Source organism: Acipenser ruthenus, chromosome 5, assembly GCF_902713425.1.
Source record: "Acipenser ruthenus chromosome 5, fAciRut3.2 maternal haplotype, whole genome shotgun sequence".
Classification (NCBI taxonomy): domain Eukaryota; kingdom Metazoa; phylum Chordata; class Actinopteri; order Acipenseriformes; family Acipenseridae; genus Acipenser; species Acipenser ruthenus.
In genome coordinates this window covers 54,768,264-54,786,310 of record NC_081193.1, presented here as the reverse complement: position 1 = coordinate 54,786,310, position 18,047 = coordinate 54,768,264, and the positions used below count along the sequence as shown (strand labels likewise).

Here is an 18,047-nt window from a genome sequence, read left to right as displayed (position 1 = left end):
TTCAGATGTTATAGTAATAAAATAATGACTTGGATCGCATTATTGAGGCGTTTGGTGATAAATCGAGTGATCAGGAGATGATTGATCGGTATGTACGACTATTATTATTATTATTTATATCTTAGCATATGTGAAAGCTATAGCGAACGAAAGGGTAGGGCGGGGCTGGAGGTGCCTAGTGAGTGCTTTGTTGATATGCAGGGCCTTTTAAACCCGTTTGACTGTGGGAAAAAAAAATACTTTTAAAATTAACTGAGCGTGTGAAAATAAATTTGACCTGACGCGCCTGACACGCACTTAATAAATGGACTGCAAAGGGTTAATAGGTGTTCACTGGGCTTAATGGGTACAATGGTAGTTAATGATATTAAAGATGGAATTACAACTCCACAAATAAAACTAAACTAAACTAATTATTTGGGGTATAAATATGTTTTATGTTAAAAATCTCTCTGAATTTGGTTTGAGCGTCACGGCGGGATGTCAAGTGCTGATCTGTCCAACACCATACTAAAGCAATGGCAGTGATACAGACGGCAAAATGCCTCATGTGCTGCACTGCGCCTGTTTGTCCTGGGCTTAAGAGGGCTCGTTTCATAAGAGTTCTGCGTTTGCGATCACTCTTTTGGACTGCGTTGAGAAACATCAGTAACTACGGTAATCAACTTTAAAAGCACAGTGACCAATTACGTAATTACATACAATGGCATGTGTTCCAAGGAAAGCCAATTTATTTCAGAATAAATTGATACAATTAGTGAAATGGATGCTCAACATAAATACGTTCTGTTCAGCAAGCTGTCAGGAAGTTTAGTCACAAAGAAAAGAAAAAAGTGGCAGATCACAGATGCAGTAAACACTGTTGGGAGGGGAGCAGAGAACAAGAAATAAATGGATAGATCTAGTGAGCAGAATGAAATGAAAAGGAAAAAAGGAAAAGAAGGCAGCTGAAAAATACCTCAAATGAGGAGAAAAAAATGGTCTAAATAAATCCTATTCGTCTGCGGGGTGTATAAACTTCAACCTCTGTCTCTATCTCCTGCCTGTCACTCACCAATGAATGCATGCACTGACATGGCTACTCTGTCACAAGCATTATCTTTCTAAACAAGGTATTTAGAGGAGCTCCTTAATAAAAGCTGAATCTCAAAACAATAATTGTGTAAATACAGTAATTGTTACAGCTGTGTATAATGGTATTTAAAACAGGATTCATTTTCCGACTTTTTACATATCCGTCCTTACTCTGGTCCCGCCGGATTACTGTATTATTATCTTTTTACCCACGGTCTCCCAAAATCCATCCATCACCAATATCTCCACTGGCAAAGCGATAATCTACTTTACAATTAATTTATACTCCCAGGGTATCGCATCCATGACAGATATTTTGGCATCTGCAATAATATCTGCCCCACAATAATACAAACACGGTCACCAGTCCTGGGTGCGTGCAGTAGTGCTCGTGGTGGGTGATACAGTTTATTTCGTGACAGTGGTGAAGTGTTGTTCCGGCTTTGTGCTGGCCCAAGGCGACAGCTCCGGAAACGTGTTAGCTGTCTGGTGATTCACAAACAAGACAATTACTAACAGACAGAACAAATAAACAAAACACTCACAAAACTGCTACGTTCTCTGGGGTCTCTCACAGTCCTTCTAGGTTAAAATAAAAAACCAACACAAAGGAACAGATTGCGATTCTTTTATGCCGTCACACATGACCCCTTGGTAAACGAGTGCAACTGCCTCTCCAATCTGCGGCTGCCACGTCGTTTCCCTTCCAGGTCAATGCGTTCTTGCAACGGAGTCTCACCTTCATCCAGACTGGCCGACTTCCCGACCCTGGGAAAAAATTGTCAGACCAGCCCATCCAAAGAACTCTGTTCTCGCTGCTTAGCGCCCTCACAGGTAGGGAGGGAGATTTACAACCAAGAACCATTGTATTTCTGTCACATACGCCTCGGATGGGCCGACTATGGTAGGACGGAACCGGAAGTCAGCCATCTTGGGGAAGAGGCGTAGCTGTAAGACTGCTGAACGGCTCTACTGTGGTCAGCTGTGTTGCGTGCAGTGATTGGATGGAGCGTGGCGCCATACTGATCACAGGGAGAAGTTTAGCTGTACAAAGGGGACACAGCTACGCGAGTACGCCCCCTTACGCTGAAATGTGACCCAGCTGGAGTGCTGCTTTGTTTTTGTATTTTTGCAGAGGGTGACCACGGGAGCTGAAGCTATAGAGCCAACACGACCCCTGGAGCACCTGCACTGTCACCTCAACACACACTGGATACAGCACCATGGAGCACAAACCCCTGAACCCTGGACACTATATTTATTGTTTTATTGTTCAAGCCCGGATTCAAGTCCCCAATACCACTGATGGAAGAGGGGATCATTTATGGTAAATAAACCTGGAACTATTGTAAATACACCTTCTGTTTGGACCTTATATTCTTACCCACACCACTCACAACCCGATAGGCTCATTCACAACAGGGGACAAAACTGGTATTCGAGATCCATCTATGGCAAATGTATTGATCTAATAAAATCACACAGATTACAAAATGCACCACTGTCCATTTTCTTCTATTTTAAGGGGCTGCACACTGGGAAAGCTCCAGGCAGTGACAACCAGCCTGTGGAATTCTTTAAAGCTTTTTGGAAAAAGTTAGGCTAAGATCTCCTGCAGGTGCTGGAGGAGAGTACCAGAGAGGGGGAGCTGCCCCTTAGCTGGTGGTGTGCTGTACTCACTGCTGCCCAAGAAGGGCGACCTCTTCTGCATCAAAAGCAGTGGCCACCAGGCTGAGGACTGTGATGGGGGAAATAGTGCACCCTGACCAGACATACTGTCTGCCAAATAGGTCTATTTTTTAAAACATTTTCCTTGTTAGAGATGTAATGGAGGCCTCTAGGCTGTTTGGTTTTGATGCAGGTATGATTTTGGCAAAACTTTAAAAAGCTTTTGGATTTGATCCAGTTTTTACAGCCCAAATTGTGCTCTTCTATAGCAACATCTTTAATGTCCTCAGTGTTAATGGGGCATTGAGCTGTCCATTTCCAGTGAGCTGGGGGGTGCGTCAGGGATGTCCCCTGTGGTACCCCATTGCCCCATCGAATCAACGAAGGTGGAGGAGTACGCAGATGACATCACTGTCTTCATTACTGGACAGCAGGGCATGCAGAACCTGCACTGCTGTTAGGAGGTCTTCAAGAGAGCATCTTTGGCCCGGATCAACTGTGCCAAGAGCAGCGCTAGTCTGCTGGGCTGCTGGCAGGGTCAGAACCCCCCTGTAATGCCGGGGGGACTGCAGTGGAGGTGTGGGGCAGTGAAATGTCTGGGCGTGTTCTTGGGGACAGACAGAGCAACATCCCTGATGAACTGTGTGGGGGTGGTGGAGAAGGTGAAGAGCGGGCTGCAGAGGTGTTTGCTCCCCCAGCTCTCCTCGAGAGGCAGAGCATTGATAATTAATAACCTTGTGGCCTCCATGCTGTGGCACTGTATGGCCTGTGTGGTGCCACCTGCTCCGCTGCTCAGGGAGCTACAGAGCGAGTTGGTGCAGTTCTGGGACGGGCTTCGGGAGGAGGGGGAGCAGGGCCTGATTGATCTGGCCAGCAGGGTGGCAGTTTTCCGGCTGCAGGCCTGGCAGAATTACTGTACTCCACAGAGCCGCTGAGTTGGAGGCCCTGGGCCTTTGCTTTCTTAAGACAAGTGTAAGGATTATTGCCCACATTGTCAAACAGGTAACACAGCAGTAACGATCCCTGATGTGGTATGGAACAGAAAAGCAAGAGCACTTAAGTTTTTTTTAAAATCGTTCTTCCTGCAGATTTAGAGGGCAGATCTCAAACCCCAATGCACTAGAGCGGACATTTTGAAAAGAGTGGACATTTTGAAAAGAGCTTTGAAACAGACTTTAAAGTTATAAGTGTAAAAAGTTGCTAGGATGTTAACAATGAAAATAAATTACAGGTACGTTATTTAAACAATTGTAGCAACATGTGAGGACAAAACGCTATATTTTTCGATGGAGCTGTGGACAGTGTGTACCGGTGCCTGGAGGCCCTGGTTAGTTTTCCAGCCCTGATCCTGGAGGTGCTGGACTCACCTAGCTTTGTCTCCATACTGGTGAGGGCAGGAGTGACCGAACTTAGAGCCTCGGAATGGTTGGCTGGAGCAGCCTTGAGGACGTGGCACCTCGGCTGGGGCTGTGCTTGGTGCGAGTGGTGGGAGCATTCCTGGATCAGCTCCGCTCAACACTCAGCCCAGACTGTGCGTAGGCTGGATGGGGAGGAGTTGTGCTTCACTGATTCAGAGGAACCTTTCCCCTCGCCAATGGTGACTCCCACATCAGATACTCAGCCCAGACCAGGGACGCTGCTGGACCCTGCCAGGCTCAGTAGTTTCTCCTTCTCTGTGGCCGAGAAGAGAAGCCTGTATGTGGTGTGTGTGAAGGCAAGGCATACTCCGGCCCTGCAGGGGCTCCCAGACACACACAAGCTCCCTATTCCTAAGAGATCTGGAGATTTGCAGTGGAGGATATTCCACACCATCATTGCCGTCAACTCTTTTACCAGTGTAATAACCCCTGGAGCACCAGACACCTGTCCTTTCTGTGGGGTGAGGGAGACTGTGTTCCATGCCTATGGCCTGTCCCCGCCTACAGCCCCTGTTCACACTGCTAGCCATTTTATTTCAAAGACTCTCCCTGAGTTTCAGTGAAACAGTTTTTAATATGGGAGTGCAGTACAGGTAGAACAGGAGATTTTGATGTAAATTTGCAAATTTCATTTTGGGACAGTGTCACAAAGACGGCCGGAGTGGGTGGTGTCAGACCAGAGCCAGGAAGTAACACACAGAGACTTGGAGTTTTGGTGAGGCTGAGCGCGTGATCGCACTCAGCATTTAATAATTAACAGACAGAACAGAAAATAAAAGGTTTTAAACACAAAACAGGACACGGCGCTTGCGCCAAAATAAATAGACAAACAAAACGTACTAAACACTTAACAAACGGTGCACGGAGAGACAAACAAACACGGTGAGTACAAACACTTATAGATTTCACTTTACTTTCCTTTACTACTTTCCTCCTTCTCCTCACCCGTTCTCCACTCTCGAACACCCAACCACCAGTGAGTGAAAACATGCAGCTTTTATGCAGTTGTACCGAGACTCGATTGCTAGTCAATCATTCAATTGGAATCTCGGTACAACTGCACGTGAATTAATTAAAGTGCAATTCCCTGTGCTCACATATTATTACTTTTTACTTGCACGTGATGTGATGTGCCATCCCCGTGCATAATACAAATATACAATTTACACACACGTGAAACACAGACCCGCTTATATCCTGTGTACCAATGCCTATTCACCAACATTCACACGCACGCAACATACAACACATAATAAGCACACAGGGGCGGGGCACATTGCCACAGACAGGCTAAATTGTCTATTTTTAAAAAAGCATAAAAAGGAAAGTGGCTGGCAATGATAACATCAATCTGTTCAGCATTGCAGTGTATCTGTATTGCTAGCCACTGGCATTAGGCTGGAACACAGTTTCTATAATATGAAGAACAACACAGATACATTTGAATGTGTATGGTATGTAGACAATGCTCTGTGGGAGCTGCAAAATAATGATATTCCTGCTGTTTCAATGTTTTTAATTGCACGTTTAGCACTTTCTTGTGGATTGTTGTTTATATATTGATTATATATTGTAGGGGATAGAATGTTTCGATTTGAGAAAATGTGCTTTTTTTGCATTCTGTTATTGAACTTTTCTTGAATATATTTAAATAACACACTCTCTCTGTCTCTTCAAATGTACAGTTAGTGTGAAGAAACGGCAATGGCAAGAAATGAAAAAAAAAGTTACAAAAATTAAATGCAGTGTCAACTTTATGTACTATTTATTTCAGGAATAAACAAAACAACATTTAACTTGCACTGCTCTTTGGTATCCTTTGTTTTGTAGTTAATTCACTGGGGTAAAAGTAAAGCCTACACAACATATTCTTTACTCCTGGGATATTTTTCTACTTTAACATGTTACATATTGTTAATATTTAAATTACGAGCGAATATTAAAAAACATGAACATCCTGTGTACGTCCCAGCACTAAAATGAAACCCTATTTTGCTCCACATATGCTCTGTTTATTGTATAAATTTATAATTTTTCCCAAATCCAAAAGCATAAGTTAATGGAGCTGGGTATGCAGTGCAAATAAATACATTTTATCTTGCACTGGTAATAAACAATGCAGTGCTTTGGTTCAAAAGTGCATCTTAATAAAATAGAATTAACCTTATTCTTTCCTGCCTATTGTTACTATATTATAAAAAAATTAGATATCACAAAAGAACACACCATTCTCAGATCTCCATCACCTTACAATCACTGAATACTAAAACACTTAATGGTTAAACACTCTCTTCAAGCTTTTGATAAATGCCACCCTGCACCTTAAAATGCAATCAAGTGACGCATTAGAAAATTAATTTACAAAATTTAGATACAAGTCCCTAATCCCACCCCAGAGCTCTGTTGTCAATGCTTGGTAGCTTACCCGTGCCAACATGGTGGTCAAGAAGAGCACTGCAGTCCATTGCGGTAGAACTTCAAAAATAACCTGGCTGATTTATTCACTCAGCCTCGGCTCAGCATCTCCATACACACAGTATACAGCAATGCTCCCCAGCCTGTTCTCAGCTGTGTGCTGGAGCTTTCTCTGGAGTCAGGGCCAGCTCTGACACTTCTGTCATTGTTTGCTGTGCTGCACAACAGAGACTTGCATATAGCTTGCCCTCTCTCTCTTTTTCTCATTAAAGCAGGCCCACTCTCTCTCTCTCTCTCTCTCATCTATTTGTCATTCATGGCCACACAGCCCTGCAAGAGATGCTGTTTTGAGACACTAGCAGCACTGCTCCCCCCGAACATGAGTCACACACAGAGCCTCAAGGCCAATCCGGAGGCAGCCCTGATCTGAATCTCAAAAACCCAAGAAGCTCTGTGCAAAGCCTTTTCTTACCGGATTATAGACAGACACAGCTGCAGGGATCCTGACACAGACAGAGACACTCGAAGACACACCTACAGCTCACCACAAAACACTGAGACACAATAAGGCACAAACAAATTGTACACATGCATATACACATGTTTCGTATGTTGTACAGAGACATAGCATAAATAAATAGGTATCATTTTACTGTAACGTATACACTAATACATCATTGGGAAAGGTGGCAATGGGATGGGAACCATTTTTTCAATACATTGCTGTGCCTGTAATTTTCTTTGGGTGTCCACTTCTTTCAAGCATTTATCAGCTACAGCTTCTAGGCTTGTGTCCAGCAGCTGCGAGCAGTACTTTGACTTCATCAGAGGGATTGTTGAGTGAAAATGCTAGATTAGCCACTAATTAATATGACAAAGACCAAAATACACAATTTCTGGTAGTTTAACAAACGATCTGAGAAAAAAACAAAAGCACTTTCAGTTGAATTTGTAATGTGAAAGATCATTTGTTAAACTACCAGAAATTGTGTATTGTGTATTAATTAGTGGCTAATCTAGCATTTTCACTCAACAATCCCTCTGATGAAGTCAAAGTACTGCTCGCAGCTGCTGGACACAAACCTAGAAGCTGTAGCTGATAAATTCATGGCAGAATTCCAAACTTTAGTGAATTGAGTGACTGCACTGAATGGTGGTAGATGTTATGTTGTTGTCCCTGGTTGAACACCAGGAGCTTGTTTCTGTATTGCGAGATCATAAGTCATAAGTCATGATAGGTTTGACAAGTTATCACCTGCTAGAGGGCCACAACATGAGATCAAACTAAAAACAAAAAAAAAAGTAGATAGATTATAGCAGCTTGCAAGTACGAAAAAACACCGGCACGAAAAAAGGCCACCTCACCCTGGTCCACACTCAGCAGAAAAAGAGAAGGTCATTGGAATATTGAGGACGTCTGTCACATATCCTCTCTCTTCCAACGGTTCACTCCAATTTCTTGATCAGAAATCATGTGAAAGATACTGCGCACACATCTTCTGCGCCCTCTGTTGCTGTAACTGTCTCATGTCTTCAATACACAGCATAAATTAGAACAGCCATGTTTCTTCAATGAGGGAAATGACTGTTCCTCCTGTTGTATTTATATGCCAGATAAATTGGTGTCAGTATAATATGACAGGTAATACGATTGAGTCGTGTGAGCAACGTTATATAGAAAGGCTACTCCTTGTATATTCTGCTCCCGACATCATACTAGCCTGATATGACATCGTATTGGTATATAGGAACGAGCCCCAATTTTTAGTTTTGGAGTACATTTACCTGTATTGTGCAAGTGTATGTAAGGTGTTTTCTTCTAAAAATGAGTGCATGTGGCTAAAACGGTTTCGACATAGCCACACTTCTGTTCTGTTCCACAATTTCTGTTCCATTTCTGTTCCACTATTCCATAATGAAATACAAGTGTTAGTGTAATGCCATTAAGAAGCAAATGGCACCCATGACTCCACTGCCATTACACTGACACTTCAGAACCACTGTATTTTTTTTAGTTAGCGGTGGAAAATGGTGTAAAAGTGTGCCTGGGGGACTTACAACAGCGACACAAGGTACCCAGAACGTTTGGAAGGGGAAATATATTTTATTCCTTTCCTAATGCCAAAGACAAACTTTGAAAAATGTGTGCTTTGGATCAAGATTTGCGGGAGACCGCAAGATCATCTGCACATAGAACGCATCAGTAAAGACACCTATGCCTGCTTTCAAAAGGTACTCAAACTGCCAAGACTTTATTGTTTTCCTAAACCCTGGAGTGTTGTTTGAATGCTATATGTGCACTTTGTGCACTTTACCTGCTGTTGTGGTCTCGGTCTTTCAAAGGCTTGTTTTAGTAAAAGTTTAGTAACAGTTATAACTAAAAATATATCTCAGTCCTGATCTGACAGCATGTACTGTAACAGACAGCGCTTATGATTACATGTTTATTTTTCAGTAAAAACAAGTTTAAATTGCAGTGAATTGGTTCTGATATTAAATACTAAATGTTTACACAACACTCAAACACGTTTGGTCACCGTCACAACTGTTGCATGAAACTGGGTTTACTGTATTCTGCTGGTGTTAATACAAGCATTTGTATTCAGTGAAATTGTTGTTGTTATTATTATTATTATTATTATTATTATTATTATTATTATTATTAGTGTATTTGTTACCATCCTTCTCCCACTTCAGTTTATTAAAGCATGTGATTGGTTTTTATTCCCCAGACCGACGTCTAAGCACATTCATAAATACTGACACATGCTTTTAAAGGGAGAGACAGCATTTTTGCGTTACAAGTGCCAAGTACAAGGGCAGCAGTGTGGAGTAGTGGTTAGGGCTCTGGACTCTTGACCGGAGGGTTGTGGGTTCAATCCCCAGTGGGGGACACTGCTGTTGTACCCTTGAGCAAGGTACTTTACCTAGATTGCTCCAGTAAAAACCCAACTGTATAAATGGGTAATTGTATGATAATAATGTGATATCTGTATAATGTGAAATAATGTATAATGTGATATCTTGTAACAATTGTAAGTCGCCCTGGATAAGGGCGTCTGCTAAGAAATAAATAATAATAATAAAATAATAATACACCTAACCCCGAAAAAACGGTTTACAATTATTATTTATTTATTTAGGTCGCATTTGCAACCATTTTAGTCTGGAGCCCTGCAAATTCAAGCCTTACACATTTTACACACAGCATGACTCGTATCAAAATGCTTGGCATACAATATTTTTGTTTTATGTGTTGAGAATGGTATTGACCTCCAAGTACAATGAGTACCTAGGGAAGAAAACACCAAAGCTGATTATATCAGCACTATAATCAATTGGGATGATTGGGGAATATCTACAGAGATTTTCAACTATTTCAATGAGGATATGGGGTCCTTACACTATTGATCGTTTTGCAAGTAAACACAATAAAAAAGTACAACGGTTGAATAGCAGATTTTGGTGTGCTAGCACTGCAGCAGTAGACGCCTTCACACAAGACTGGAGCAATGACAATAACTGGACTGTTCCCCCTATTCCTGTTATTAACAGAGTTCTGCACCACTTGCAGAGCAACAGAGCTAATGGAACCGTAGTCATACGCAAATGGGAGTCAGCACCATTCTGACCTTGTTTGTGCTACAATAATGGACAATTCAGAAAAGAAACAGTTGACCTTCATACCCTGTCTGAGGACTATCATAACTTTTCTTCTGGCATTCACCACAAAGTAATGTCCAGAAATATTTCCTGTAAATTTGATTTCATTGCCCTGAGATTTGTACATAAAACCCTATGAAATTATTTAATTATTAAATAAAGTCAACATAGTTCAAGTAAAAGTAATACTTGTGCGTTTGACGTACGTTTTTGTCATCTTAATCCTGAGACAGTACTAATATTATAATTTTGTTTTCAGCCGCAGAAGTTTCATCATACATGGAAGGACTGCTGGACAAAGATTCTTTAATCTCGCTTTGTTGATGCCCTCTTTTCTGGAAAAATCTAAATCCGAATCTACCAATGTAAAATACAAGTCTGGTTTTCAGAAATGGATTAACTGGGCAATGACCAGTGGCGTGCCATCAGGACCTTCAAGGTATTCTCTGCTGACCAGACAGTGCCAAGTAAACCGTCAGTCAAATGACATTACGTTGCCTCACTCACTTGCGTACAGTGTGCTTGCTTATACTATGAAACATACTACTCTAATTATTAGTTGTTCATTTGTCTGACGCCTTTATCCAAGATGACTTACAGGGTTTACTAGAGGTTTTTTAAGAGTCTAGGGGTTTCCTGAAGGGGATGTGATCAGCCAATACAGGAGGCTGTGTGGTCCAGTGGTTAAAGAAACGGGCTTGTAACCAGGAGCAAGTCACTTAACCTCCTTGTGCTCCATCTTTCAGGTGAGACGTTGTTGTAAGACGACTCTGCTACCCCAGTCCATTTTGTCACGGCACGCCACTAGCAATGACTCATAATGTACATTATCTTCCAGCAGAACACTCCTTCATATCTGTCTTTCTATTTCAGTTATCAAAAACAGGGATTTCTATTGCTTCAATCAATTAAATCGTGTACTGGACATTGCACATGCATAATCTGGCAGGATTTGAGAGCCCGTTCTTAAATGCATCAGCAAAGCTGGCATTTGAAGCCATGAAGCGTGTTGCTGCTAAGCCAGTAGTAAAAAAAAAAACTGCCAGTTAAAGCCAGTATACCAGTATACTAGAGAAGATTGCCATAAAGGTAGTTGATTCAAATCTGCTTCCTTGAGGTCAGCATGCATGTTTTTACTGAGTTATGCAGCTTTTCTCAGGGTCTAAGAAACTTTACAATTAAAGTTTTCGGACATAAAGTTTTTTAGTTCACATGCAGAAATTACAGTAAGGAGGAGCAAAATCGATCAGTATAGGAATGGGCAAGTCATAACGGTTGCGGCTACTGGCAAGGTAGCTTGTCCGGTTACTATGCTGCAGAGGTATCTCTTCTCCTCAGGTTCAGAATTTCAGTCTGAGGATTTTATTTTCAGGGCACTGGCAAAATCTAAGAAGGGCCATGTGCTTCGCAAAACAATGAACCCACTGTCCTATTCTAGGGTCAGGGAGATATTTAAGTATGTCATATCCCCCTTTGTACATGACGTAAATGCTTACGGGCTGCACAGCTTTAGGGCATGCGGTGCGTCTGTGGCAGCCAACGCAGGGGTACCAGATAAGACTATTCAAGAAGCATGGGAGGTGGAAGTCAGAAAGTGACAAAGACAGCTATGTGCAGGATGAATCGGCAACATTATTGTCCGTTACGCAAAGCATAGGCCTTTGATAGCTACGTTAGTGCCTATCTTTGTAGTTTCAGGGAAGTCCACCTAAGGCGGACTTCCAACTGTATTACGTGTGTCTGTGTGATTAGTTAAGAAATACGCTGAGTGACAGTTCTTCTTGACTATTGCAGTAAACTAATTCTTAACGGTTTGCAGGTGTTGATAAAGGTGGTAAGTCTAATTGAGGGTAGGAGTATTAAGGTGTGTCAAGGTGTTAATTGAAGCGTATTATAAGGCACAGCAACTAGGGGTTCTGTTCAGTTGCCTTAGCTATCAGAGCATATATAAGTTACGAATAACATAACACTTTATCATATATGTTTAATGTTCTCTGTTGTCATTCAATTCACAGGTTACGTGGTTGCACAAATCCTTGTACATCTTACAATCCAAAAAGTCGACCTAAGGCGGACTTCCAACTGTACTACGTGTGTCTGTGTGATTAGTTAAGAATGAGATGTACCTGTGCTGGCCCTGTGGGCATAAAGTGAATAAACTAAGCTAAACTAAACTAAACTAACAAACTAGTTTCTAGTCAGTTAACGCCCTCTAGCGGTTAACAAAACTGCATATTGCAGTAACTTCAGTTTTACCGCAGAGAGTACTTCACCGTATTTCAACATTTTTATAGCTGGCTTTGGCTACCATTGTAAGTGCTTATTGGTTGATCAACAAGAGTAGACTAGTAGTGCAACATGAAAACAGTGGTATGGAGTATTTTCTTTAGTGCAAAGAAACTATATGAATATTTTTACGAACATTGCTGCTCATGAATTTGAAGGCAAAAATATACGTTTGTGTCCACCATAAATTACACAGTTGATAGATAGTAGAAATACATATCACAACATGCCTTGCACAGCTTTACTACCTTAAAATGGCAAGTGATGTGTGGGATTAACATAAAAAACAGGATCAATGAAGTGCTACTTCAGATATGGCAAGTGACTCGGGATACATATACAGATACTGTATGTCACTCAAAAATGCTTCACGCTTTCCAAACACTGGCCAAACTTCCTATTTTCTGTTATTAGGAGAGTAATAAAATGAAACAAAAAAACAAAACAAAAAATCACTGTTTTGCTTTTCTTTGTACAACTCCCCCTTTTCCACATTTATTTTATGAAGAGTTTATCGTTTATTTTCACAAACGATGAACATGTGTCTTTTGCCACTTTGTTTATTGTGCAGAAACTACAGTGGCAGGGATTTTTAAAAAATGTGATGCCTACTTTTGTACTGTTTCTACCTGAAATTCACATAAGAAAAAATGTATAACTTTAACGACTGCTTTATATTTAATTCAGTGGGGCAAAGTACAGCCTTCACAACCTATTCTGGAATATTACAGTAACAACATACAGAAATATTGTCTCCCAAAATTACCCTGTGACACCTGACAAAACGGTATTTCCCAAGCCTTATATTTAAAGGCACAGTTTTCAATGCCTGTGTGAACAGTTTGAATCTGAAACAACACAATTAATAAGAAGATTGTAACTTCACTTTGCTATGAATTTATGATGTGCTGGTCCTCAGGCAGGATATACCATGTTATGGTGTGGGGGGGGGGGGGGAGTCTGGGAATCGCTGCAGTAGAACATACCTGTCTCAGTGAGCGATTCAGGGACACACAGACCGTACCTCTCATTGAGTGAGCGAGTAAGGGGGACACCAACTGCATTGCGGCATATTGCAAAATGATTTGTACTGGACATAACAGAATGTACAACACACAAACACAACAGAAAACAGCCAACAGCTTATTTCAGCAAAACTGTTATTCTAAACATGCCCATTTTCTGAAACAGATTTCTTGCTGCAATATACAGAAATATATTATCTACCCTCAGGTTGTGCACATTTGCACAGAATCTGCAGTCACTGTGGATTGCTTAGGTTTGCAGCTTGACTCCAATTGTGCATTTCTGTCTAATTCTGCAAACAGTATCACAGAAACAAAACATTTTCATATAGATTCTAAACCCAGTTTTCACCAGAAAACAAATATATCTAGTTGTTATCTTGTGACAAAAAAGTGTTGCTCTCTCCTAATTAAAGATGGTTTATAGAGCAGCATGATAATTACCGTTAATCCTCTCTAATGGTTTTTCAGCTGCCCTAAGGTTTTTTGTCTAGCTTCCAAAATGCTCATACAGGGGTATGATTTAAAGCTACAGGATTAAATTTCATGTTCAGGTTTCCACTAAAATAGAATTCATTGGTGTCTGTTTATTAACTCTTACTAGTGTGCATACTATTTGAGAATCAGTGTGTTATGGTGGCCAGCAGTGGTGCCGAGAGTGCTTCCATCTACCTTTGGGTAATGTAAACAAACTGGTCTATTAACAAGGTATTCCAATATAGCAGTGCACAAACTATGAAGGAACATAGGGAACTGACTCAAATTAATATATAAATGAAAAAAGTCAGTATTGGCTTTGCCCCGTAATATCGTGAATCTCCTCCAGTTGTCTACACACAGAATCATTATGCCCCCAAAAATGTAAATGTGTACCTGTCATGGTTAATTTGTCCCACCAGACGTCGCTGTTTCACTGCAGGTCCAGCTGCGGGACGCGGGTCGTGGTGAATCGGTTCTTCCTATGAACTGCTGTCCTCTGTCAGAAAGAGTGACATCAGGAAAACGTCAGGACTCAAAAAGGCCTACAAGCTTACCAAGCCTAAAGCGAGAAATAACTGTATAAATTAAAACCGGTCTATAAATATTTATTAACCATATTATATATTAATAAAATAAACGCCCTTAGATGTTTTGAAAGAAGCTATTATTTGCAGGCTGTTTGCGTCCGCATTTCGTGATTTTCCCGTTATCTACAGTTCCCAAGATGAAAGACATACTTTACACTAGTTACATTAGCAGATTAGTTCGCTTTGTACGCAGGGCTCTTACATAACAAATACTTAAAAATAATCATAATAATTCAGACAAAGAACCATAAACATAAATACACCATGGATCCAACTACAGCAGGTCCTCAGTAACCCAATACCGCTATCTTGAGTCACAATGAAAAAATAGCGAAACTGAAAAAATAAATAATAATAATAATAATAATAATAAAAAGAATCAGCAAAATAAAATAAAATAATCGTAAACTATACCTTCCGAAAGTCAGTCCACAATTTACTGGCATTTAATGCTAATTATTTACAGTATAGAATATGTTTGGGTTTTTTTGTATTTTTTTTTATTTATTTGTATTTTAATTTTTCCATGACTGAGCTCGGCAGTAGTAAAGCGGTGACAGAGAATTTCAGTGAATACAAAATGAATCCGACCTCACAATTCCCCGGTTCTCTTCATCTCATGTCTAGGAGGTTTGAATTGATTTTCTTTCAGCAGTACTTGGTCTCTCTACTGTAGTATTCCAATGCGGTTCCCTTTGTAGTGGGTATTTAGCCGCTGAATGGCATCCGCAATCAGGCAGCCTGCCTGTTTATACCGCCCCTCCACACTCCGAACCCTGAGGTTAGGATTCATCCTGTGTCTGTTTTTAATTTCCATAGTACCTAGTTCAGTGTGTTTTTGTTTATTATGAGAATTATAAGTGGTATATATTTTAATATCCCCCCCCCCCCACACACACACACATTTAGGCAATAGTTTAACATTTTACAATGTATACTGCAACTGAACTGAAGAAGGGATGTGTTTTTTAAGTGCAGTTCTTGCATACAGATTCAAAGACTATTCAAAATTAATTATGAAAAAAGCAATGCAGCATGTTCATAGTTCCGGTTTCTATATAATGCGTCATTCATTCCAGATGCATGCTAATGGTATGATTTTATTTTTATATAAAGGGGTTATGCGTCAGTCTTTAAACATTGAGGCAATTTGAGACATATGTATCCACGTTATATCCGAAAACTTATATCCAAAAATATTTCTTTTTCGTATTTTAACCACAGAATATTGTAGCGAGCACAGGGATTAACGGAGACACGCACACAATAGCTCTTTTAGGTAATGCAGTTTATTAAGCAGCTAACAGCACGTCAGCGCCCTCCTCAAACACACACACACAGCCCTTCCCCACCCCAGAGCACTACTCTGCCTCTCAGGGTGACATTCACATATTTAACAAATAACACAGGAAGGGTAATAACAATTACAGGGAAATGCATGAAACAGTACTGGAACTTTTACAGGAACAACAAATAAACACAACAACAATAATTCCGTTTCTCCCCTACCATAGTTCGTACTCCCAGCATCCTCTGCTGCACATTAACCAAATGTAGGGGGACTGGCTCCGGGCACAGCGCCCTATTCGCCGACAGGTGGCAACGGCGAGTCAGTCCAGCCGTGCCCGTTACACAGCCCCCATCTTAGGGCCGAACGTCCCGTCGGCCCAACACTTAATGTCTCACAAAGTCAGAGAGTCCCGGGGGTGGTCGACGGATACGCTGGCCGCGCTGGAGCACAGGTGCAGCGGGCTGGGAGTCAGCTGGAGCCGGAATGCTCCTACCTGGGCCACCAGCTGGTGAACTATTCGGTTGTTGCAAGGGGGAAGCGCTTCCCCTGTCCTGGGAGCTGGCCTCCGGGCTGGCTGCAGGGACAACCGAGTTTGTTCCGGGGCGGTAGGGGGCCAAGCGGTCTTGGTGGAGCACAACCGCCCGGCTACGGGTCCGCAGCCGCACTCGATAAGTCACCTCGGAGAGCCTCTCCAGAACAACACAGGGGCCCTCCCAGTTACTGGCCAGCTTGGGGCAGAGTCCCTTTCTTCGCCGGGGGCAGTGAACCCAGACCTGCTCCACAGCTTGAAATCCCCGGCCCTTGCAGTGAGTATCGTATGCCCGTTTCTGACGCTGGCCAGCCGAGGTGAGGTGCTTCCGAGCGTAAGCATGGGCAGTGTCCAATCGGTCCTGTAGCTGCTGGAGGTATTCCGGGCCGGCAGGTTCCGGAGTGTGGAGCTGAGGTGGCCGGCCGAACACAAGGTCCACTGGGGTGCGGAGCTCTCTCCCAAACATAAGAGCCGCTGGCGTGCACCCTATAGATTCATGCACTGCAGTCCGGTAGGCCATTAGGACCAAGGGCAAGCATTGATCCCAGTCACGCTGGTGCTGGGAGGTCCACATGGTCAGCTGGGTGGCAAGGGTGCGGTTAAACCGCTCCACCAATCCATCGCTCTGTGAGTGTAGTGGGGTCGTCCTGGTTTTCTTAATACCCAGCCGCCTGCACACCTCACCAAACACCTGCGCTTCAAAGTTACGCCCCTGGTCACTGTGTAGCTCCTCGGGAACCCCAAACCGGCAGAACATGCCTTCCAGCAGTGCCTCCGCGCAGGTAGTCGCGCTCTGATCGGGGACTGCGTACGCCTCGGGCCATTTAGTAAAGTAATCCATGGCCACCAGGACGTACCGGTTGCCCCCCTCCGTCCGTGGAAACGGCCCTAAGATGTCCACACCGACTCGCTCTAATGGTGCCCCCACCTGGTACTGCTGGAGCGGGGCATGAGAGCGGTCCAAGGGGCCCTTCCGGGCGGTGCACTGGTCACAGCGTCGCACATAAGTCTCCACATCACGTCGGCACCGTCCCCAGTAGAACCGCTCCCGAAGCCGACCCAGGGTCTTGGCAACGCCGAAGTGTCCAGTGGCTGGTCCGCCATGCACGGCTCGCAGGACGGTCTCTCGGAGAGCTTGAGGAACCACCACTTGTAGCCGCTTGCGCCCTGTCGCAGGGTCTGTCCAGGCACGGTACAGCACACTTTCCCGGAGGCTCAAACATTCCCATTGCGCCAACAGCGCTTTTACCTCCGGGGAGAGGGCTGACACCGCACGTCTGGCTGGGCGCTGACCCGCCGATAACCAGCGGATCAGCGGTGCCAGCTCAGCGTCCAGACCCTGCTGACGCTGGATCTCCCCCGCTGGCAACTCAAGGGGGGTCTCCACAGCTACAGTGGCAGCACTTACTCGCTCCTCCACGGATCGCTGCGCCTCTTGCTCCTCCAGTGCTTACAGTCCTCAGAGAAGCAGGGGCGACGGGACAGGGCATCTGCATTATTGTGTAGGCGGCCAGCCCGGTGCTGGACGGAGTAGTCATACCCTTGCAGTGTCTCTATCCAGCGAGCCACCTGTCCTTCGGGCTCGCGGAAGTTGAGCAGCCACCGCAGGGA

The 18,047-nt window shown here is 43.1% G+C and overlaps 1 protein-coding gene across 5 annotated transcripts in view; it reads right to left on the bottom strand.

Moving 5' to 3' along the window:
* LOC117402952 (protein EFR3 homolog B) overlaps positions 1–15,378 on the bottom strand; it is a 214,956-nt gene extending 199,578 nt beyond the window's left edge. Inside the window, exons 1-2 of one of the 5 annotated variants that reach the window (XM_059024327.1) lie at positions 15,031–15,378; positions 14,423–14,588 (exon numbers count right to left, since the gene is read on the bottom strand). In XM_059024327.1, coding sequence (XP_058880310.1) covers positions 14,423–14,429 — 7 coding nt within the window. In that variant the 5' untranslated portion in view covers positions 14,430–14,588; positions 15,031–15,378. Of the gene's footprint in view, positions 1–6,585; positions 6,921–14,422; positions 14,589–15,030 lie in introns of those variants that run through there. The other 4 variants (XM_034004675.3, XM_034004674.2, XM_034004671.2 and 1 more) reach the window with 4 other exon arrangements.
* Between the last annotated feature and the right edge of the window lie 2,669 nt (positions 15,379–18,047).